We start from the raw sequence: 25,264 nt of genomic DNA, 5'->3' as shown, positions 1-25,264 counted from the left end.
GTCAAGGATTTCATTTTACTTGGATCCACAATCAACCGCCATGGAAGCAGCAGTCAAGAAATCAAAAGACGGATTGCATTGGGTAAATCGACTGCAAAAGACTTCTTTAAAGTTTGAAAAAGCAAAGATATCACCTTGAGGACTAAGGTGCAATTGACTCAAGCCATCGTGGTTTCAAACGCCTCATATGCACAGGGAAGCTGGACAATGAACGAGGAAGAGCGAAGAAGAACGGGTCTTCGAATTGGGGTGTTGGAGAAGAATACTGACTATACCATGGACTGCCAAAAGAACAAACAAACCTGTCTTGGAAGAAGTACAACCAGAATCCTCCTTAGAAGCAAAGATGGCGAGGCTATATCTCACATACTTTGGACATGTTCTTAGGAGGAATTGGTCACTGGAGAAGGACATCATACTTGGTCAAGTAGAGGGTCAGCAAAAAAGAGGAAGACCCTCAATGAGATGGACTGACACAGCGGCTGCAACAATGGGCACAAGCATAGCAACAATTGTGAGGATGGCGTAGGAACGGGCAGTGTTTTGTTCTGTTGTGTACAAGGTTGCTATAAGTCAGAATCGACTGGACAGCACCTAACAACAACAACAACAAACTGTGAGAAAATAAATTTGTTTTCTAAAGCCACCAACTTGTGGTACTTCTGTTACAGCAGCACCAAGAAACTGAGACATCATCCTCTTAAACACTGGTCTCACCAAAACACAAAACCCATTGCCATGGAGTCAATTCCAACTGATAGTGACCCTATAGGACAGAACAGAACTGCCCCATAGGGTATCCAAGGAGCACCTGGTGGATTTGAACTGCCGACGTTTTGGTTAGAGCTATAGCTCTTAACCACTGTGCCACCAGGGCTCCACTGGTCTCACCAGGGGTTTATAATCAGTCCTTTGCTTTTTTATCTTTTTAACTTTATCATATCCTCTCTCAAGTTTCAAATGCATATTATGTAGCTGCCTACAGTACATATCCATTTGAATTTCTTACATAACTCTCCAAATGCACACATCCAAAATGGAAATTGTGAACTAACCATGCTATTTTTGAGTTCCTATCTCAGTGACTTAAGAATACAAAAACAAAAACCTCAGTCTGCCAGAGAGGTCTGACATTTAGTTTTATAACCTCAGGTATTTGCTGAGAAGCTGAAGGGCTACACAGAGCTTTGGGAGTTTTATGGGATTTACCAGTTGCTGTCAAGTTGATTCCAACTCATGGCAACCTCATGTCTGTCAGAGTAGAACTGTGCACCATAGGGTTTTCAACAGCTGATTTTTTCAGAAGCAGGTCTCCAAGCCTTTCTTCCAAGGTGCATCTGGGGGATTCCAACTGCCAATCTTTTGGTTAGCAGCCGAGTGTGTTAACTGTTTGCATCACTGATTCCTTTATGGGATTCCCAAAACCAAGAACCAAACCCATTGGCATCAATTCTGACTCGTAGTGACACTATAGGACAGAATAGAACTGCCCTATAGGGTTTCTAAGGAGCTGCTGGTGGATTTGAACTGCTGACCTTTGGGTCAGCAGCCAAGCTCTTAATCACTGCACCACCAGGGCCCCTTTACGGGATTAGGGAGACAGAGATCAGAGTTCAGGACCTACCAAGGAGAGAGGACCTTGCAAACATCTCAGGGTTTCACACTGGGATCTCTGAAAGGTCCCATCCTAGGAATTAGGGTGGACCATCTCTTACAAAGGCTTAGCTTTGAATAGCTAAATTCCTAAATGGATGGAGTTGGTCTGCCACTATCTGAACTTCCTCCTAGAAGTAAGATAAATCCTCTCTGGAGGAAGATTTCATCAGTCAAAATCTTATCTCTACAAGATTTCATATACAGTGTTTGTCATTCAATAATCAGACATGTAAACAGAAATGAATTGCCCAAAAATCAACAGAATAAACAACAAAAACATACCCATACCCATAAGATATCAGCTATTGGAATAATCAGATGTGAACTTGAAAATACTTATGATTAATATGTTCAAGAAATTAATTGACGAGATGAAGAATTTCAGCAGGTAACTAAAGTCATCTAATGGAAATTCTAGAAATGAAAACACAGTAACTAAAGAACTCAGTAGATGAATTTAACAGCAGATAAAATATAGCTGAGGAGAGAGAAAGTGAACTGGAAGATAGGTGTTATGGATTGAATTGTGTTCTCCCAAAATGTGCATCAGCTTGGCTAGGCCATGATTCCCAGTATTGTGCAGTTGTCCACCATTTTGTGATCTGATGTGATTTTCCTATGTGTTGTAAATCCTACCTCTATGATGTTAATGAAGCAGGATTAGAGGCAGTTATGTTAATGAGGCAACACTCAATCTACAAGATTAAGTTGTCTCTTACGTCAATGTCTTTTGAGATATAAAAGAGAGAAGTGAGCAGAGAGACAGGGAGACCTCAAAACACCAAGAAATAAGAGCCAGGAGAAGAGCGCATCCTTTGGACCCAGGGTCTCTGTGCTGAGAAGCTCCTAGAACAGGGGAAGATTGATGACAAGGACCTTCCCCAAGAGCTGACAGAGAGACAAAGCTGGCATCCTGAATTCAGACTTCTAGCCTCCTAGAATGTGGGAGAATAAGTTTTTCTTTGTTAAAGCCATCCACTTGTGGTATTTGTTATAACAACACTAAATGACTGAGACAATAGGTCAAAAGAAAATACACAGACTGAGGTATAGAGAATAAAAGAATAAAAATACAAAATAGCATGTAAGAGACATACGGGGCAAGGTGAAAAAGTCTAATATATGTATAATTGGAGGAAAAAATTACTATCCCCATTTCATAGATAAAGAAATTGAGGGTAATAAATCTTAAGTAATCCGCCCAGATTAAGTTTGACTCCAAGTGTGAGCTTTTAACCATGGCATTCCACTACCACTCTACTGGACATTTGTACTTAAAATTTGGTTAGGTCCTCAAAAGCACACAGTGAGGAAGGAGGGTGGTGGTGAATGTGTCTACCTTATAGGTAAGGACATCAAGACTAGAATGGAGTATCATGCAGGACTTTCAGAAAGCTGTACTCACTCTTCACTGAGGCCGGTGAGTCGGTTCAAGACCCCATGGATGATGCTCTCGTGGTCTTCTCGCAGGTGTGTCTGCAGCACAGTGGATAATGCCTGCTCCTCCATCCACAGCTAGACACCAGGGAGAGAGGGCACATTTGGTTAATCCACTGAAGCTCATTTTTATCAACCATTGCTTTGTTGGATTTTGCCTTTTGTTTCTTTTTTTTTTTTTTTAATCATTTTTTCACATCAATTGGTCCCAACCCACTTTGGAGCAAAGAACACCAAAAACACAGGGAAAATATTAGCCCAAGACAAAAGGACCACATAAACCAGACTCCAACAGCCTGAGACCAGAAGAACTAGATGGTGCCCAGCTACCATCAGTGACTGCCCTGACAGGGAACACAACAGAGAGTCCCTGATGGAGTGGGAAAAAAATGTGAAGCAGAACGCAAATTCACGTAAAAAGACCGGACTTAATGGTCTGACTGAGACTGGAGGAACCCCCAAAGCTATGGCCCTTAGATGCTCTGTTAACCCAGGACAAAAACCATTCCCAAAGCTCACTCTTTGGACAAAAATTAGACTGGACTACAAAACATAAAATAATCCTCATGAAGAGTGTGCTTCTTAGTTCAAGCAGATAAGCGAGACCAGATGGGCAGCTCCTGTCTGGAGGTGGGATGAGAAGGTAGGAAGGGACAGGAGCTGGTTGAATGGACACACAAAACCCAAGGTGAAAAGGGGGAGTGTGCTGTCACACTATAGGGACTGCAACTAATGTCACTTAACAATATGTGTATAAATTTTCATATGAGAAAATAACTTGAGCTGTAAACTTTCACCTAAAGCACAACTAAAAAATATAAATATTTTTTGCCCTGAGACCAGAGGAATTAGATGGTGCTTGACTACCACTATCAATCACTATGACTGGGATCACAACAGAGGGTCCCAGAGGGAGCGGCAGAAAAACGTAGAACAAAAATTCAAATTTACAAAAAAGACCAGACTTACTGGTCTGACAGAGAATGGAGGAATCCCAAGGTTACGGTCCTAAGACACCCTTCTGACCTGGAACTGAAGCCATTCCCAGAGACCACCTTCCAGCCAAACAACAGGCAAGCCCAAAAAATACACAGTATACACCCAAGAGGAAGGTGCTCATTAGAACAATCAATTATATGAGATCTAAAGGGCAATATTTGCCCAAAAGCAAAGATGAGAAGGCAGGAAGCAACAGTAAATCAGGACAAAAAGAAACAGGGAAACCAGGGCAGCAATGGGGAGGGTGCTGACACATTGTGGGGAATGAAACCAAGGCCACGAAACACTTCATGGACAAACTATTGAATGGGAACCTAATTTGCTCTGTAAACGTTCACCTAACGCACAATAAAAAAAACTTTTTTTTTTTTTTTTGTAGTAAATATGCTGTTGTTGTTAGGTGCTGTCGACTCGGTTCCGACACATAGCGACCCTATGCACAACAGAACGACACACTGCCCGGTTCTGCGCCATCCTTAAAATCGTTGTAATGCTTGAGCTCATTGTTGCAGCCACTGTGTCAGTGCACCCCGTTGAGGGTCTTCCTCTTTTCTGCTGACCCTGTACTCTGCCAAGCATGATGTCCTTCCCCAGGGACTGATCGATCCCTCCTAACAACATGTCCAAAGTATGTAAGAAGCAGTCTCGCCATCCTTGCTTCTAAGAAGCATTCTGGCTGTTCTTCTTCTAAGACAGATTTGTTTGTTCTTTTGGCAGTCCACGGTATATTCATTATTCTTCGCCAACACCACAATTCAAAGGCTTCAATTCTTCTTCGGTCTTCCTTATTCATTGTCCAGCTTTCACATGTGTATGCGGTGATTGAAAATAGCATGGCTTGGGTCAGGCGCACCTTAGTCTTCAGGGTGACATCTTTGCTTTCAACACTTTGAAGAGGTCCTTTGTAGCTGATTTGCCCAATGCAACGCGTCTTTTGATTTCTTGACTGTTGCTTCCATGGCTGTTGATTGTGGATCCAAGTAAAATGAAATCCTTGACAACTTCAATCTTTTCTCCGTTTATCATGATGTTGCTCATTGGTCCAGTTGTGAGGATTTTTGTTTTCTTTATGTTGAGGTGTAATCCATACTGAAGGCTGTGGTCTTTGATCTTCTTTAGTAAGTGCTTCAAGTCCTCTTCACTTTCAGCAAGCAAGGTTGTGTCATCTGCATAACGCAGGTTGTTAATGAGTCTTCCTTCAATCCTGATGCCCTGTTCATCTTCATATAGTCCAGTTTCTCGGATTATTTGTTCAGCATACAGATTAAATAGGTATGGTGAAAGAATACAACCCTGACGCACACCTTTCCTGACTTTAAACCAATCAGTACCCCCTTGTTCTGTCCGAACTACTGCCTCTTGATCCATGTACAGGTTCTTCATGAGCACAATTAAGTGTTCTGGAATTCCCATTCTTCACAGTGTTATCCGTAGTTTGTTATGATCCACACAGTCAAATGCCTTTGCATAGTCAATACAACACAGGTAAATATCCTTCTGGTGTTCTCCGCTTTCAGCCAGGATCCATCTGACATCAGCAATGATATCCCTGGTTCCACGTCCTTTTCTGAAACCCGCCTGAATTTCTGGCAGTTCCCTGTCGATACACTGCTGCAGCCATTTTTGAATGATATTCAGCAAAATTTTGCTTGCGTGTGATATTAATGATATTGTTCTACAATTTCCACATTTGGTTGGATCATCTTTCTTGGGAATAGGCATAAATATGGATCTCTTCCAGTCAGTTGGCCAGGAAGCTGTCTTCCATATTTCTTGGCATAGACGAGTGAGCACCTCCAGCACTGTATCTGTTTGTTGAAACATCCCAATTGATATTCCATCAATTCCTGGAGCCTTGTTTTTAGCCAATGCCTTCAGAGCAGCTTGGACTTCTTCCTTCAGGACCATTGGTTCCTGATCATATGCCACCTCTTGAAATGGTTGAATATCGACTAATTCTTTTTGGTATAATGACTCTGTGTATTCCTTCCATCTTCTTTTGATGCTTCCTGTGTCATTTAATATTTTCCCCATGGAATCCTTCACTATTGCAACTCGAGGCTTGAATTTTTTCTTCAGTTCTTTCAGCTCGAGAAACGCCAAGCGTGTTCTTCCTTGTGGTTTTCCATCTCCAGCTCTTTGCACATGTCATTATAATACTTTACATTGTCTTCTCGAGAGGCCCTTTGAAATCTTCTGTTCAGTTCTTTTACTTCATCAATTCTTCCTTTTGCTTTAGCTGCTCAACGCTGAAGAGCAAGTTTCAGAGTCTCCTCTGACATCCATCTTGGTCTTTTCTTTCTTTCCTTTCTTTTCAGTGACCTCCTGCTTTCTTCACGTATGATGTCCTTGATGTCATTCTACAACTCGTCTGGTCTACGGTCACTAGTGTTCAATGCATCAAATCTATTCTTGAGATGGTCTCTAAATTCAGGTGGGATATACTCAAGGTCATATTTTGGCTTTCGTGGATTTGCTCTGATTTTCTTCAGCTTCAGCTTGAACTTGCATATGAGCAATTGATGGTCTGTTCCGCAGTCGGCCCCTGGCCTTGTTCTGACTGATGATATTGAGCTTTTCCATCGTCTCTTTCCACAGATGTAGTCAATTTGATTTCTGTGTGTTCCATCTGGTGAGGTCCATGTGCATAGTTGCCGTTTATGTTGGTGAAAGAAGGTATTTGCAATGAAGAAGTCGTTGGTCTTGCAAAATTCTATCATTCGATCTCCGGCACTGTTTCTATCACCAAGGCCATATTTTCCATCTACTGATCCTTCTTCTTTGTTTCCAACTTTCGCATTCCAATCGCCAGTAATTATCAATGCATCTTGATTGCACGTTCGATCAATTCAGACTGTAGCAGCTGATAAAAATCTTCTAGTTTTTCATCTTTGGCCCTGGTGGTTGGTGCGTAAATTTGAATAATAGTCGTGTTAACTGGTCTTCCTTGTAGGCGCATGGATATTATCCTATCACTGACAGTGTTGTACTTCAGGATAGATCTTGAAACGTTCTTTTTGACGATGAATGCAACACTATTCCTCTTCGAGTTGTCATTCCCAGCATAGTAGACTATATGATTGTTCTATTCAAAATGGCCAATGCCAGACCATTTCAGCTCACTAATGCCTAGGATATCGATGTTTATGCATTCCATTTCCAATTTTCCTAGATTCATACTTCGTACATTCCAGGTTCTGATTATTAATGGATGTTTGCAGCTGTTTCTTCTCATTTTGAGTTGTACCATATCAGCAAATGAAGGTCCCGAAAGCTTTACTCCATCCACGTCATTAAAGTCGACTCTACTTTGAGGAGGCAGCTCTTCCCCAGTCATCTTTTGAGTGCCTTCCAACCTGGGGGGCTCATCTTCCAGCGCTATATCAGACAGTGTTCCGCTGCTATTCATAAAGTTTTCACTGGCTAATGCTTTTCAGAAGTAGACTGCCAGTCCTTCTTCCTAGTCTGTCGTAGTCTGGAAGCTCAGCTGAAACCTGTCCTCCATGGGTGACCCTGCTGGTATCTGAATACCGGTGGCATAGCTTCCAGCATCACAGCAACACACAAGCCCCTGCAGTACGGCAAACTGACAGACACATGGGGGGTAGTAAATATATATGTAGCAAAACATTTGCTATTCTGACATTTTTCACAAATAAAGTTCAGTGACATTAACTTATATTCATCATGTTATTCAACCATCACCCTTACCTGTCTCCAAATTTGGCCATCATCTTTAACATCCGTGTCCCCTAAGCACTGAATTACTTTGTCTTGTTCAAAATTTTTTTTTTCTTACCCTGATTTCATTAAAATATTCTCCAAATTTCTTCTCTACCCTGTTTTCATTAACATTTTCTCCTATATTTTCTTGTAAATATTTTGCTATTCACATTTGGTCTTAAGGCATCTAAAACTTATTGTTTATGGTGTGAGGAAGGGATCCCATTTTCTCTAGATAACTAATGGTCCCAACACAGTTTACTGAATTACGTATCAATTTCTTAGTGGACTTTAATGTCACCTTTGTCTTACATAGTTCCTATATATCACACATCTATTTCCAGGCTCTCTATTTTATTCTATTGATCTGTCTGTTATTTCTGCACCAATACACACTGTTGTCATTGATACAGTTTATAACAAGACTGCATAGGTGGTAAGGCAAGCCCTCCTTTAGTCTCTTGTTCAGAACTGCTTGGCTGTTCTTGTTTGTCTTTCCTTTCATATGAATTTTAGGGTAAGTTTGTTAAGCTTAGCAAAAAAGCCCTTTTGGATTTTATTGTAATTAGGTTGAATTTATAGATTTGGAGAGAGTTGCCATCTTTTCAAAATTGAATTTTCCCATCAAGAATGTGGTATTTCTCTCTATTCAAATCATCCTTTATGCTTTTGGTAAGTTTTATAATCTTCTCCGTTAAGCTGTTGCATAGTTTGGTCAGAGTTATTCTTAGGCACCCTATAGTTCTTATTCTGAAGAGGATCATTATTTATGTTATCACTGGGTGTTGCCAGTAGGTAGGAAATCTACTGATTTGGGATATTTATTTTTTTATCCACCAACCTTGCTGAGCTCTTTCTTTTTTTTAAATATAATTTTATTTATTTTTGGTGCTTTTGTTGAGAATATGTACAGCAAAACATACACCAATTCAACAGTTTCTATGTGTACAATTCAGTGACATTGATTATATCCTTCAAGTTCCACGACCATTCTTATACTCTTTTTCCGAGTTGTTCCTCCCCCATTAATATGAATTCAGTGCCCTCTAAGGTTCTTATCTAATCTTTTGAGTTGCTGCTGTCAGTTTGATCTCGTACAGATAGTTCTTAAAAGAGCATAAAAAAGAAAACCAAACTCGTTGCTGTTGAGTCAATTCTGACTCTTAGCAACTCTATAGGACAGAGTAGAACTGCCTCCTAGGGTTTCCAAGGATTGGCTGGTGGATTCAAACTGCCAAACTTTTTGTTAGCAGGTGAGCTCGTAACCACTACACCGAGGCAGATTTTTTTTTTAATAGTTAGGTTAAAAAACTGTTTGATTTTAGGAAGACTTTAGGGGATATTTTTGGTTTAAGGTTTAAAGATTATCTCAGGGCAATAGTTTCAGGGGTTCATCTACCCTTCATGGCTCCAGAAAGTCTGGAGTCCATGAGAATTTGAAAATTTGTTCTGCATTTCCCCCCTTTTGATCACTATCATTCTATGGAATCTTTGATCAAAATGTTCAGTCATTATAGCTGGTCATCATCCAGTTCTTCTGGTCACATGGCAAAGGAGGTAGTTGTTCCTGGAGGCAATTAGCCACATATTCCATATCCTCCTCCTATTCCTGACTCTCCTTCTTCCTCTGTTGTTTCAGGTGAATAGTGACTAATCGTTGTGCCTTGGATGACCACTTGTAAGCTTTTAAGACTCCAGGAACTAGGCAACAAGTTAGGTGATAGAACACAAGCATTAAACATGTTGTTAGGCCAATTAAATGGAATATCCCATGAAACCATGACTCTAAACCTCCAAACCAATGAACCAAATCCCATGAGGTGTTTGGCTGTATGTAAGCAGCCTCAGCAGCTACTCTTCTTTCTGTGCTGTAAATATATCTATCACACAACTTTTGCTGATTCAATTTTTTACAAGTGTACAACTTATTCCAATAATTGGCTGTTCAACTCTACCCTTAGCCAATGCAATTTTTCCATCATGGTTAACACCGCCTTTTCCCCTCCTTCTCGCCCCTGGTAACCACTAATAAACTTTGGTCTCTGTACTTTTGCCTTTTCTCGTCTTTCTATACAAGTGAGGTCATATAATATTTGTCCTTTTGTGACTATTTTACTCAGCATAAAGTCTTTAAGCTCTATTCATATTGTAGCATGTATCAAGAATTCATTTCACCTACTGGCTGAGTAGTATTCCATTGCGTGTATGTATCACATCTTGTTTATCCATTCATATGTTGATGGGCATCTAGGTTGTTTCCACTGCTTGGATATTGTGAATAGCGCTGCAGTGAACACTGGTATACAAGTCTCTTTTTGAGTCTCTGCTTTCAAGTCTTCTGGGCATATACCCAATATTGGAATTGCTGGGTCACATAGTAGTTCTATTTTTAGTATTTTGAGGAAGTGCTATGCTATTTTCCGCAATGGCTCTACCATTTTTCACTTCCACCAGCAATGGATAAGGGTTCTAATTTCCCCCCATCCTCACCAACATTTGTTATTTTATTATTTTTTTTTAATCTTAGCCATCCTAGTGGAAGTGAAATGGTATCTCATTGTGGTTTTGATTTGCCTCTCTCTGTTGGCTAATGACGCTGAGCATCTTTTCATGTGTTTGGTGGCCAGTTGAAAGCCCCTTTGGTGAAATGTCTATTCAAGTCCTTTGCCCATTTTGTGATTGGGCTGTCTTTTTGTTGTTGCTGTTAAGTAGTCGAAGTTTTATACATGTTTTGATTATGAGAGTCTTATTAGAAATATGGTTTCCGAAGATATTCTCCCAGTTGGTAGCTTTTCTTTTCACTCTTTTGGTAAAGTCTTTTTATGAACAGAAGTTTTTAAATTTTATGAGGTCCCATTTATTTATTTTGTCTTTTGCTTTTATATTAGATAATCCATTGTTGAAAGCTAGGCCTGACAGTGTTGCCCCTGCATTTTCTTCTAAGAATTTTATGGTTTTAGTTTGTACACATTTAAGTCCTTAACCCATTTTGAATTTGTTTTCGTGTAGGGTGTGAGGCATGGATCCTGTTTCATTTCTCCGCAGGTGAAAAAATCAATTTTCTCAACGCCATTTATTGAAGAGGCTCTTCTTTTCTCATGGAATGGACTTAGCATCCTTGTCAAAAATTGCTTGACCATAGATATGGGAGTTTATTGCTGGACTCTCAATTCTATTCCATTGGTCTATGTACCTATTGTTATACCAGTACCAGGCTGTTTTGATTACTGTAGCCATATATTATGTTTTAAAATCAGAAAGTGTGAGTCCTCCTACTTTGCTCTTCTCTTTCAACACTGCTTTAGCTATTCAGGGCCTCTTGTCTTTCCATATAAAGTTGAGGATTGTTTTTTCTATTTCTGTAAAGAAGGCTGTTGGAATGTTGATTGGGATTGCATTGAATCTATAGATTGCTTTGGGTAGTACTGACATCTCAACAATATAAGTCTTTCAATCCATGAACATGGAACATCTTTCCATTTATTTACGTCTTCTTTAATCTCAGCAGTGTTTTATACTTTTCATTGTATAACTCCTTCGCATCCCTGGTTAGATTTCTTCCTAGGTATTTTATTCTCTTAGACTGTAAATAGAACTATTACTCTAATTTCTCTTTCATATTTCTCATTGCTGGTGTATAGAAATCCAAATGATTTTTGTTTGTTGACCTTGTACTCTGCAACTATGCTATATTTCCCTGTTAGCTCTAGAAGTTTTCTTGTGGACTCTTTGGCTGTATGTAGGATTATATCATCTGTGAATAGAGATAATTTTATTTCTTCTTTTCCAATCTGGATACCTTTTATTTCTTTTCTTGTCTTATTGCTCTGGCTAGGACTTCAAATACAATATGAATAGAAGTGGTGAGAGTGGGCACAGTTGTTCCAATTTCAAGGGAAAAGTTCTCAGGCTTTCTCCACTAAGCATGATGTTGGCTGTTTGCTTTTCATATATGCCTGAATCATACTGAGGAATTTCCCACCAATTTTCTTTAAGGTTTTCACCAAGAAATGGTGTTGGGTTTTATGCAATGCTTTTTCTGCATCCATAGAGATGATCATGTTGTTCTTTTCCTTTGTTCTACTTATGTGGTCTGTTACACTGATTGATTTTCTAACGCTGAACTATCCCTGCATTCCTGGAATAAAGTCCATTTGATTATGGTGTCTGAGTCTTTTAATATGCTGTTGGATTCTGTTCCCTGGCATTTTGTTGAGGATTTTTACACCTATATTCTTAAGAGATATTGGCCTGTAGTTTTCTTTTCTTGTGGTGTCTTTGGTTTTGGTACCAGGGTTATGGGGGCCTGTCCTGAGAGAGAGACAGAGAGACAGGGACAGAGAGAGAGAAGAGAGAACCCTGCATGGCTGAGAGAGCTGTCCTGCACCGAAGAAGGGAGACTCAGCCGACCTGCTTCCTGACCCTGATCCTGAGTTGTAGCCTGTTGATTCTGAACCTGAACTGTTCCCTGTTACTTCCTTAATAAACCACTTAATTGTGAGTATGGTCTGTGAGTTCTGTGTGGCCATTTCAACAAGTTTTTGAACCCAGCAGAGAAATACAGAGTGCTGTGGGAGGGATGGTTCGTGTCAGAATTGATAAAAAGATTGGAGGGTGGAGGTGTGTGTTGCATTCACTACCTACTAGGCATTTGTGCTCGACTACTAACCTAAAGGTTGACAGAACCCACCCAGCAGCACTGAGGAAGAAAGGCTTGGCGAGCTGCTTCTGTAAAGATTACACCCAAGACAACCCTATGCGGCAGCTCTACTCTATAATACATAAGGTTATCATGAGTCGGAATTAACTGGACAGCAATGGGTTTTTTTTTTTTTTTTTTTTGGTTTCGACATTGCTCCAACTTTTTTACTCATATTATCTCAATCATCCTAAAAACATTATTAAGTCAATACTGTAATCCCCATCCTACAGATGAGGAAACTAAGGCACAGGGAGGCTAAGTAATTTACTCAAGATCACACATTCAACAGTTCATCCAACAATTCATTCAATAAGTATTTGCTGTGCTTATATTATGTGTCAGGCACTGCTCTCAGTGCTTGGGGTATATCAGTGAACAAAACAGGTAAGACTCCCCAACTCAGTGTTTTTAACTTAATCACACCTGCCAAGTTATACGGTTTGCTGTGTAAGGTACCACAGTCACAGGCTCAGGGAATTAGGATGTGGATATATTTCAGGACCCATTATTCTGCCAACCACAAGTAAGCTAGGGAGAAGCCCAGAAACCATCATTTCAATAGTCACATTTTGAGAAACACCATTCTAAGACTTGTTGCAATCATACCATTGGTAACTTCCAGAATTCTTGATAACTTCTCTACGTAACAGGATATGAAATTAACAGGGCCCCTTGTGTAAAAAACTCATGAGTCGGAATCGACTTGACGGCACTGAGGGTTGTGTAAAAGGCTTGGCGATCTGCTTCTGGTAAAGAGGACAGCCAAGAAAACCCTATGGAGCATTTTTACTCTGTGACACATAGCGTTGCCACAAGTCAGAATTGACTCAATGGCAGCGGGTTTGGTTTTTGATTTTTGGTGTAGAAAACCTCGTGGGAAAGGCAGTTCGTAGTCTGGGTGTGTTTTTGATTCGCCATGAATAGTTTTGTGGGTGTTTTTCTTCTCATAACTAAATATTCATCTAAAGCACAGAAAGTTCATTTCTCATTTTTCCATCAACGAGTAAACGTGGTAAGTGGGCGAGAACATGGGTCTCTAAATATGGTAATTCAAAGCAATTGAACCATCAATTATGGCATATATACCTTGAGAAAACAGTCTGGAGTCAGACTTATTTAATCAGTTGATAATGTCATTACCTCTTCTGCTTGCTTCTTGCATGCCAAATCCTCTTGAAAATCTTCCCCACAGATCAACAAAAGTTCACACCAATATACACATCAAATAAGTAAATAACCATAAGAAACCGTAGCTATACATAGTCTGATGTTTGCCTAAATAATTTAAGAATCGTAAGTAGAGCATTTTAGATGAATTGGGGTGTTTGTTTATTCATTTATCAGAAATCAAATTCTGGATATCTTCAGCGTCAAGCAGGAAATCTAAAATGATGATGCTAACAAATGGACACCGTGTGAAATGTCCGGACGTGCAGTATTTCACGGGAGCCCTGCTGGCTGTTTTGATCACTGTTTTTCAGATGCAGAAGCTGGGGTTCCAAGACATTTACCAAGTTGTACAAAATCACAGAATTGCAAGAGGTCGCCAACAGGCTGAAGCTGCTCATCCCATTAATGCGCTTGCTCTGGACTCTGGTTCAAACACAAGGTGAAAGGCCATCCTATAAGACTGCAGTGGTCTCTAAGAGGCCCTCACACCCACTGGGTGCTCCACCCCAGAGACACATTAGATGCCCCTGGGGAGCCTTCTAAACCATGCTGCCAGGTCCCTGCCCATGAATTAACCGGCCTGGGTAAATTCACCAGGCCCAGGGATATCACTGCTGACATCAGGTGGATTCTGGCTGAATACCAGAATACCAGAAAGATGCTCACCTGTGCTTCAGTGACTATGCGAAGGCATTTGACTGTGTGGATTATAACAAATTATGGATAACATTGCGAAGAATGGGAATTCCAGAACACTTAGTTGTGCTCATGAGGAACCTGTACGTAGATCAAGGCAGTTGTTCAGATAGAACAAAGGGATACCGCATGGTTTAAAGTCAGGAAAGGTGTGTGTCAGGGTTGTATCCTTTCACCACACCTATTCAATCTGTATATTGGGCAAATAATCCAAGAAGCTGGACTACTTGAAGAAGAACTGGGCATCAGGATTGGAGGAAGACTCATTAACAACCTGTGTTACGCAGATGACACAACCTTGCTTGTTGAAAGTGAAGACGACTTGAAGCACTTACCGATGAAGATCAAAGACCACAGCCTTCAGTATGGATTACACATCAACATAAAGAAAACAAAAATCCTCACAATTGGACCAACAAGCAACATCATGATAAATGGAGAAAAGGCTGAAGTTGTGAAGGGTTTCACTTCACTTGGATCCATAATTATCACCCATGGAAACAGCAGTCAAGAAATCAAAAGATGAATTGCATTGGGCAAATCTGCTGAAAGAGACCTCTTTAAAGTGTTGAAAAGCAAAGATATCATCTTGAACACTAAGGTGCACCTGACTCAAGCCATGGTGTTCTCAATTGCCTCATATGCACCTGAAAGCTGGATGGTATATATAAGAAAGGCTGAAGAAAACCTGACACCTTTGAATTGTGATGTTGGCGAAGAATATTGAATACACCATGGACTGCCGAAAGAACGAACAAATCTATCTTGGAAGAAGTACAACAAGAATGCTCCTTAGAAGCAAGGATGGCAAGACTACATCTCACATACTTTGGACATGTTGTCAGGAAGGATCAGTCCCTGGAGAACGACGTCATGTTTGGTAAAGTAGAGGATCAGTGAAAAAGAGGAAGACCTTCAGTGAGATGGATTGACAAACGGGCTGCAACAACAGACCCAAGCATAACAAAGATTGTGAGCACAGCACAGGACCCGGCAGTGTTTCGTCTGTTTTACATAGGGTCACTATGAGTCAGAATCGACTCAACGGCACCTAACAACAACAACAACAGGACTTGGTATGAACTGGATGGATTCACTTCATTTAGACCACTTGGAAGAATAAAGGGCCAAGGACTCTGTGATAATTTCTGGAGCCCTGGTGGTGTAGGATTAAGAGCTTGGCTGCTAACCAAAAGGTCGGCAGTTCAAATCCACAGCCACTCCTTAGAAACCCTATGGGGCAGTTCTATTCTGTCCTACAGGGTCGCCATGAGTGATCATTTCTAAAGTTTCCTTATTCTTGTGTGAAATGCTGCAGAGTACTCCTGAGTACTTACACATCCCAGGCACCAGGCTTTGAATAAGGGGATGTAAATAAATATGAAAGAGGTCAAATTGGTGGTTTAACGGTAAAATTCTCGCCTCCCGTGAAGGAGGCCCAGGTCCCATTCCCGGCCGATGCCCCTCATGGCAGCCACCACCCATCTGTCAGTGGCGACTTGTGTGTTGCTGTGACTCTGAAAAAGTTTCAGCGGAGCTTGCAGACTAAGGTGGACTAGGAAGAAAGGCCCAGTGAACTACCGAAAATCAGCCAGCGAGAACCCTGCGGAACACAAGGGTCTGATCTTCAACCAGTCACAGGGATGGTATGGGACGGGGCAGTGGTTTGTTCCACAGTGCGTGGGGTTACAGTGAGTCAGGGGCAGACTCTACAGCTGTGACAACGACAAACATGGAAAAGCAGGGCTGCTGTCCTCAGTGAACTTACAATCAAATGCAGGTGATGCGCACGTTACCTGCGACAGGACAACGTGATGAAGTTTACGGGGGACTGGGATAAACGAGAAGGACTTGGACGGGCAGGAAACTAGGCTGTGTTCCCACCCCATGGCTCCCACTGGCCTCGTGTTTGCACAAAGCCTTCCTCTGTCTCCTTTGTACCTTCTGTTGTTGTCATCATGTGTTGTTGATTCTGACTCAGAGTGACCCCGTGTGACAGAGGTGAACTTCCCCACAGGGTTTTCTAGGCTGTAATCTTTACAGGAGCAGATCGCCAGGTCTTTTCTCCCATGGAGTCATTGGATGGGTTCAAATTGCCAACCTTTGGGTTAGCGGCAGACTGCTTAACCATTGTGCTACCAGGCTCCTTAGCAAACACATAGCAACCAAAAACTACTAAGGGTTACCAGGAGTGGGAGGAAGGGGAGAAGGGGGAGCTTCAGCTTCGAGAGCAGAGAATTTATGTTTGTGTTCACAGTGGGGGAATAATTTGGAAAAAGGTAGCGAGAATGGCTGCACAACTTTAAGAATGTAATCACGTCACTGACTCTTACGTGGAGAAATTGGTGAATTGGTGGATGTTTTTCTGGGTGTATTTTCACCACAACAAGACAAAAAGAAAAGAAGAAAGAAACAGGTTGTTTCTCATAACACGAATCTAGGAGTGGTGCCAGGGCTGGTACGGCACCTCCGCCACGTGATCCCGAGGGCTGTCCAGCTCTGCCCCGCCCTCCCTCAGACGTCAGTCGGCCTCCGCCCCGCCCCCCTTCAGACGTCCGTCGGCCTCCGCCCCGCCCTCCCGCAGACCTCGGCCTCCGCCACGCCCTCCCGCAGACCTCGGTCTCCGCCCCGCCCTCCCGCAGACCTCGGCCTCCGCCCCGCCCTCCTTCAGACGTCAGTCGGCCTCCGCCACGCCCTCCTTCAGAGGTCAGTCGGCCTCCGCCACGCCCTCCTGCAGACCTCAGCCTCCGCCCGCCCTCCCTCAGACGTCGGCCTCCGCCCCGCCCTCCCGCAGACCTCCGCCTCCGCCCCGCCCTCCCTCAGGCGTAGGCCTCCGCCCCGCCCTCCCGCAGACCTCGGCCTCCGCCCCGCCCACCCGCAGCCGTCGGCCTCCGCCCCGCCCTCCTTCACACGTTGGCCTCCGCCCCGCCCTCACTCGCGCGTCGGCCTCCGCCCCGCCCTCCCGCAGACGTCAGCCTCCGCTCCGCCCTCCCGCAGACGTCGGCCTCCGCCCCGCCCTCCCGCAGACGTAGGCCTCCGCTCCGCCCCGCCCGCCTGCACACGTCGGCCTGCCCTCCGCTCTCGTGCAGACCTCGGCCTCCGCCCCGCCCTCCCGCAGACCTCGGCCTCCGCCCCGCCCTCCCGCAGACCTCCGCCTCCGCCCCGCCCTCCCTCAGGCGTCGGCCTCCGCCCCGCCCTCCCGCAGACCTCCGCCTCCGCCCCGCCCTCCCTCAGGCGTCGGCCTCCGCTCCGCCCTCCCGCAGACGTCGGCCTCCGCCCCGCCCTCCCGCAGACGTAGGCCTCCGCTCCGCCCCGCCCGCCTGCACACGTCGGCCTGCCCTCCGCTCTCGTGCAGACCTCGGCCTCCGCCCCGCCCTCCCGCAGACCTCGGCCTCCGCCCCGCCCTCCCGCAGACCTCGGCCTCCGCCCCGCCCTCCCGCAGCCGTCGGCCTCCGCCCCGCCCTCCCGCAGCCGTCGGCCTCCGCCCCGCCCTCCCGCAGACCTCGGCCTCCGCCCCGCCCTCCCGCAGACCTCGGCCTCCGCCCCGCCCTCCCGCAGACCTCGGCCTCCGCTCCGCCCACCCGCAGCCGTCGGCCTCCGCCCCGCCCTCCTTCACACGTCGGCCTCCGCCCCGCCCTCACTCGCGCGTCGGCCTCCGCCCCGCCCTCCCGCAGACGTCGGCCTCCGCCCCGCCCTCCCGCAGACCTCGGCCTCCGCCCCGCCCTCCTTCACACCTCGGCCTCTGCTCTCAGTCTTATGAAGCCTCAGAGTCAAAAGCAGGTTTGTGCCGCTCCAGGCAGGAAGAACAGGCCAGGCCCAGGGAGAGGTTTTCTCCCAGCAAGACTTGGTAGTGCTTGGCTGAGATTCTGCACCTCATCTCCAGGCCAGAGCTGTCTACTCGGCTACTGCGGCTGTAAGGGATACTCGGGTCCGAGCACGTTAGGTTTACAGCCAGGTCTCTGGGTGGCACCAATGCTCTGTGCTCCGCTACTAACCTAAAGGTTGGCAGTTCAAATCCACCCAGTGGTGCCATGGAAGGAAAGCCTGGTAATCTGCCTCCATAAACGTTACAGACAAGGAAACCCTATAAAAAACACAAAACCAAACCCTCTGCTGTTGAGTTGATTCCGACTCATAGTGACCCTACAGGACAGAGTACAACTGCCCCATAGTTTCCAGGGGGTGCCTGGTGGATTTGAACTGCTGACCTTTTGGTTAGCAGCCGTAGCACTTAACCACCAGGGTTTCCGGTCTCCTATACAGTAGCTCTATTCTGACACACGTGGGGTTGCCACGAGTCGGAGTCCCTCGGCAGTAACTGGTAGTGGGTAGCGGGTAAGGGTGGAGGAAGGCACGGAGAAAGGACATGCAGGCAGCTTTGCTGTCTGTCCCATTTGGAAATTTTTTTCTTTAAAGGTATTTAATTTTTTAAATATAAAATTAATGTATATTGTATTTCCTGTTGTTGCTCTGAGGAACCTGGTGGCACAACGAGTAAGTGCTCAGCTGCTAGGCAAAAGGTGGGTGGTTTGAGGCCCCCCAAACAGCTCTGTGGAAGGAAGACGTGGCAATCTGCTGTTGTGAACATTATAGCCTGGGAACCCCTGTGCGGTGTTCTACTCTGTCACCTGGGGTCGCTGAGTCTGAATCCACTCGCCAGCACACAAAAACCACACTGCTGCTGTAACCCATTACCACAAACTTAGTAGTTTAAAATGCTACAAAGTTATTATCTTACAGTTCTGGAGGTCAGAGTCCAGAGCGGGTCTTGTTGTTGTGAGGACGAGTCAACTCCGATTCCTGGTGACCCCATGTAACAAGAGAACTGCCCTGTAGGGTTTTCTAGGCTGTGATCTTTACAGAAGCAGATCTCCAGGTCTTTCTCCCTCAAAGCGTACTAATGTGAGTATCTTTTCACATTTGTGTGTGTGTGCGTGTGTGTGTCTGCGTGCGTTAGATGCCACTAAGTCAGTTTCAACTCATAATGACCCCGTGTACAACACAATGAAACACTGCCTGGTCCTGTGCCATCCTTACAATCGTTGCTAAGTTTGAGCCCATTGTTGCAGTCACTGTGTCAATCCATCTTGTTGAGGGTCTTCCTCTTTTTGGCTGACTCTCTACTTTACCAAGCATGATGTTCTTCTCCAGGGACTGGTCCCTCCTAACTGGCTCTGTATATCGGCTCTGACAGGGCTAAAATCAAGGTGTTAACAGGGCTGCATTCCTCCTAGAGGCTCTGGGGGAGAATCCATTTCCTCGTCTTTTCCAGCTTCTGGGGTCCACCTGCATTCCTTGGCTTGTGGTCTCATCATTCCAACCTCTGCTTCCATCATCACATGGCCTCCTCTGACCCTGACCCTTCCTCTTATAAGGACGCTTGTGATTACATTGAGACCACTGGATAATCCAGAAAGAAATCTCAAAATCTGTAATTAATCACACCCGTAATGTCCGTGTCAGGTAACCCAGTCACTGGTTCCCAGGAGTAGGATGTGGACATCTCTGAGGGACATTATTCCATCTACCACACATCTACATGGCTTTAATCATCAGATAGACTCTCACTGAAAAACCCGAGTCCCATGTGGGCAGCCCTTCCCACCTGAGTCCTTTTCTCTTTGAACCACGTCCCTTTCTGTCACCTTTTTGTTGTCATTTTGTTGACTATTTACTTCCATCATTGTAAATAACATGCTTTGCTGGGCTTCTTTTTTTTTTCTCTTTTATTGTGGAGCCCTGGAAACCCTGGTGGCGTAGTGGTTAAGTGCTACGGCTGCTAACCAAAGGGTCAGCAGTTCAAATACACCAGGCGCTCCTTGGAAACTCTATGGGGCAGTTCTACTCTGTCTATAGGGTCGCTATGAGTCAGAATTGACTCGACAGCACTGGGTTTGGTTTTTGTTTTGTTTTGTTTTGTTTTATTGTGGAGCCCTGGTGGCATGGTGGTTAAGAGCTTGGCTGCTAACCAGAAGGTTGGCAGTTTGAATCCACCAGCCGCTCCTTGGAAACCCTATGGGGCAGTTCTACTCTGTCCTACAGGGTCGCTATGAGTAGGAATTGACTTGACGGCGAGTTTATATCTATATAAAAAAAAAAGAGAAAGAAAGAGTTCTACTCTGCACACATTGGGATGCCTTGAGTTGGAACCGACTCGATGGCAACTAACGACAATATATACGTGTAACAGGAATGTGCTATTTCCACGCTTTTTACATGTACACCTGAGGGCCATTAGTTGCGTTCATCACGTTGTGCAACCATCACCACTGTCCATTTCCGAATTTTTTCATCGCCTTTAACAGAAAGAAGCTCAGTGCCTCCCAAGCAATGACTCCCTGTCCGCACCCATGGCTCTACCTCTGGTAACCAATAGACTTTGATTGCTGCTCTTTCTTGACTGATCAACTTAAGACATTACCTACTGACTTCGTGTCCTGGATGATGAGGGCTCAGCTCTCTCACCCATTCTCTTGGTGGGCTGTTGTCAAAGTTGGCAACAATAATATTTGTAAAATGCCTAGAATAGGGGCTGCGAGATGCTCAGTAAACAAAATCTCCCATGATTCTTCACAAGTTCCAAAAATGCTGACCCCAGACCCTGTTTTACCAAATCCCGTACCTGCTTCTCTTGCTCCTGGACATCTTGGAAGAGTCTCCACTGCTGTTTCCGGAAGCGGTCTGACTTCCCCAGCTGTCGGGCAGCATTCTCCTGGACCTCCTGTCTCAAGTATTCACACTCTGCCTGGGATAGGCCGGTTACACCAGAGAGCGTCTGGAGGAATAGGACGTCCACAAGCTTCTGGAAAGTTCCAACGGTGCTGTGGTACAGTTCCTGAGGCCGAGAACCACACAGTGGGTTAGAGGTCACACTCTCACACTGCGAGGGGTCATGCTCTTTCCTTGGCCCCTCTACCACATGGTGCCCACATGGCACAGCCCTGACCAAAAGACTCTACAGAGGAACCCACACATCTTGGGAAATGCCTCCTACCTGAAGCAAGTTCCAAATCTTCCCTCCTGACCTGCCATGCCATTAACCTCTGGTGTCTCCTCTCAAAGACCATCTCTGGTTCTTCCGTCAGTCACCATCTAGATGACTTTCACAGCCCCTCAGGGGTCTCTCTACCTCCCCTCCATCCACACACTCAGGCCAGTTATGTGTGTGACCACAGATCTTATTATGAGTCTACCCTGCCTCAAACTCCTTTGAAGACCTGCCACCGTCTGTTACGAACTGAATTGTGTACTCCCAAAATATGTGTTGGAATCTGCACCTGTATGTATGACCTTGTTTGGAAATAGGGTTTTTCTTTTGTTATGTTAATGAGGCCTTACCAGTGTAGGGTGGATCCTAAACCTAATCACTTCTGAGCTATAAACAGAGCGAAACAGATGCAGACACACACAATGGGAAGACAGAGGTCACATGAGGACCACCTACAAACCAAGGAACTCCAAGGAACCAAGGAACACCTGGGGCTACCAACAAGGAAGGAATAGATACGGCCGATACCCCAATTTGGGGTCTGTTCTTTAAAGCCACCCATTTGTGGGATTTGTGGTATAGCTGCCCCAGGATTCTAAGATACCATCACAATGAAAATTACCACAGAGCCTGGTGGTCTTTCAGAATGGGGCTCTTGTCCTACCTCATCTCCCATCTTTCTGTTGTCTTCACTCCATCTCCTCCTGCCCCAAGGTGATGGACAGTCTCTTCATAAAGATTATTTCTTTAAGTTGTGGGGGAAAAAAACCCTCACAGATAATAATATAATAAAAACCTGTAACTCCACCACTCAGATACCCTGTGTATAAACTAAAAATATGAAATCTTATAAGTTGGAGTCCCCTATGTTCCTCCAAAATTCAATTCTCCCCCCGCCACCACCCTCCCCAGAGGCACCCATCCCGTGAATTCAGTGCCTGTCTCTCAGCTTGCTTTTTTCTATGCTTTCACGACATGTCATGTCCATCAACATGGCGTTCCAGCTTGGCCATGAGTTTCTCAGAGCGTAGCATTCTTCTGAGTTTGAATTAAATTCAGCTTACATTTATTGAGCACGCTGATTGTGACCTAGATACACTATACTAGATGCCGATCCTCCATATTTCATTAAAAAAAAAAAATTCAATTGTCCCTGTATCATACTGGTTAAGAGCATGAGTCCCAGAGTCTGATGGCCAGGGCCCACTGCCTACAAACTTGTTCAAGTTACTTATCATCTCACTGCTTCAGTTTTCTCATCTGTAAAATGGGGGTGTTTATAACAGAACACCTTCACTGAGTTGGTATAAGGACTGAAAAAGATTATAAAAGAAAGTGCTTTTGACATTGTCTGGCACTGGTTACAATTCCTAATTATTAAAAAGTATAGTTATTTATTACCTGCTGTTTGCCAGGTACTCTGAAAGGCCCTATAGATGCAAAGGTAGTAAGATAAGACTTCACTCTTAAGAAACCTTATGGTAGTCCATTAGAAAGACAATCAAACAACCAATGACCCAGAGGGTAGAAAGTACAAGGAGAGGTAGTAACAGACGAAGGATACCTAGGTCAGGGGCCCAAGACCACTGCAAAAGGTCAGCAGTTTGAACCCCCCGGCCACTCTGAGGGAGTAAGATGTGGCAGTCTGCTTCCATAAAGATTACAGCCTTAGAAGCCCTATGGGGCAGTTTTAGCCTGTCCTGTAGAGTCACTGTGAGTTGGGATCAGCTCGAGAGCAATGGGTCTTTTTTTTTTTTTTTTTTGGTTTGGCCAGCACACATGCTGTTGCTCTCGGCTGCCATCGAGTCAGCCCCCGACTCATGACAACCCCATGCACAACAGGACAAAAAGCTGCCTGGTCCATGATAGGTTGCAGACCAGATCATTGTGCTCCACAGGGTTTTCACTGGCTGATTTTCAGAAGCAGATCACCAGGCCTTTCTTCCTAGTCCATCTTAGTCTGGAAGCTCTGCTGAAACCTGGTCGGCATCATAGCAACACCCAAGCTTCTACTGACAGACTGCTGGTGCCTGCACATGAGATGCACCGGCTGGGATACGAACCCAGGTCTCCCACGTGGGCAGCGAGAATTCTACCACTGAACCACGAATGCTGTCACAGAGCACGTGGTAAGCACTTAATAAATGCTAGCTATCATCATCAGATGGAAGCTGGGAAAGTTGGTGTGTGAATCTCAATAGTTATCTATTATTATTTTCAGGTGCCTGGGTGGCGCAAACGTTAAGTGCTTGACTACTAACTGAAAGGTTGGCGGTTCAAAGTCACCCAGAGGTGCCTCGGGACACAGGCCTGGCAGTGGAGCCACTATGGGGGTACGGACCACACGGGCTGACACTGTCAGATGGGGTGACACCAAAATGTCTATAAAATTTTTGTGCAGTGTTTCAGCAGAAATTTATTATTTTTTTATTAAAATATTCCTGTAGTTAGTTATAACAACAAAAGCATTTTTTGCAAGCTCACCTGACATTTATCGATATATCTACAAGGTTAAAACTCTATGCTAATTTACTTTTTGAACCTTCTAATGCACTCCGTTGCCACTGAGTCAATTCTAACTCATAGTGACCCTATAGGACAGAGCAGAACTGCCCCATAGGGTTTCCAAGGAGCTGCTGGTGGATTCGAACTGCCAACCTTTTGGTTAGCAGCCTGAGCTCTTAGCCACTGCACCACCAGGGCTCTGGTCATCAAATTCCTCCCACAACCACTGCATACACAATACCATGACTAGTGTCACGCCCAAAAGTGGAGTAAAATTGTGTGCATGCGGGACAGGGCCTGGGACACAGCCAGCCAGGCTGTAAGGCAGGTTAACTGTGTGTGTGCTCTGTGAACACACACCCTCCTACACAAACGTGTTAAGTGCCTGCCGAGTATTGGATCATTTAGTCCTTACATTTGATCGTTCCCCTTCCTTTACAGAACAATTTCCTTAATATCACACACAAGCAAAATTTTGCTGAGGATCATTCAAAAACAGCTGCAGCAGCGTATCGACAGAGAACTGCCAGAAATTCAGGCCAGTTTCAGAAGAGGATGTGGAACCAGGGATGTCATTGCTGATCTGAGATGGATCCTGGCTGAAAGCAGAGAATACCAGAAGGATGTTTACCTGTGTTTTATTGACTATGCAAAGGCATTCCACTGTGTAGATCATAACACACTATGGATAACACTGCGAAGAATGGGAATTCCAGAACACTTAATTGTGCTCATGAGGAACCTGTACATAGATCAAGAGGCAGTTGTTTGGACAGAACAAGGGGATACTGATTGGTTTAGAGTCAGGAAAGGTGTGTGTCAGGGTTGTATCCTTTCACCATACCTATTTCATCTGTATGCTGAGCAAATAAGCTGAGAAGCTGGATTTTATAAAGAAGAATGGGGCATCAGGATTGGAGGAAGACTCATTAACAACCTGCGTCATGCAGATGACACAACCTTGCTTACTGAAAGTGAAGAGGACTTGAAGCACTTACTAATGAAGATCAAAGACCACGGCCTTCAGTATGGATTACACCTCAATGTAAAGAAAACAAAAATCCTCACAACTGGACCAATGAGCAGCATCATGGTAAACGGAGAAAAGATTGAAGTTGTCAAGGATTTCATTTTACTTAGATCTACAATCAACAGGCATGGCAACAGCAGTCAAGAAATCAAAAGACGCATTGCATTGGGCAAATCTGCTGCAAAGACCTCTTTAAAGTGTTAAAAAGCAAAAATGTCACCTTGAAGACTAAGGTGTGCCTGACCCAAGCCATGGTGTTTTTGATCGCCTCATATGCATGGGATATGATGAATGGATGATGAATAAGGAAGATGTAAGAAGAAGTGACATCTTTGAATTATGGTGTTGGCAAAGAATA

General features: G+C 44.4%; 1 protein-coding gene across 1 annotated transcript in view; it reads right to left on the bottom strand.

Annotated features, from left to right (window-relative positions):
* EVC (EvC ciliary complex subunit 1) overlaps positions 1–25,264 on the bottom strand; it is a 111,883-nt gene that overhangs the window by 16,372 nt on the left and 70,247 nt on the right. The window contains exons 12-13 of the mRNA XM_064286326.1: positions 21,006–21,218; positions 3,062–3,171 (exon numbers count right to left, since the gene is read on the bottom strand). Coding sequence (XP_064142396.1) covers positions 3,062–3,171; positions 21,006–21,218 — 323 coding nt within the window. The remainder of the gene's footprint in view (positions 1–3,061; positions 3,172–21,005; positions 21,219–25,264) is intronic.

The sequence above is a fragment of the Loxodonta africana genome, chromosome 5 (assembly GCF_030014295.1).
Source record: "Loxodonta africana isolate mLoxAfr1 chromosome 5, mLoxAfr1.hap2, whole genome shotgun sequence".
Classification (NCBI taxonomy): Eukaryota; Metazoa; Chordata; class Mammalia; order Proboscidea; family Elephantidae; genus Loxodonta; species Loxodonta africana.
The sequence above is the reverse complement of the archived record's forward strand: the minus strand, read 5'-3'. Positions and strand labels throughout refer to the sequence as shown.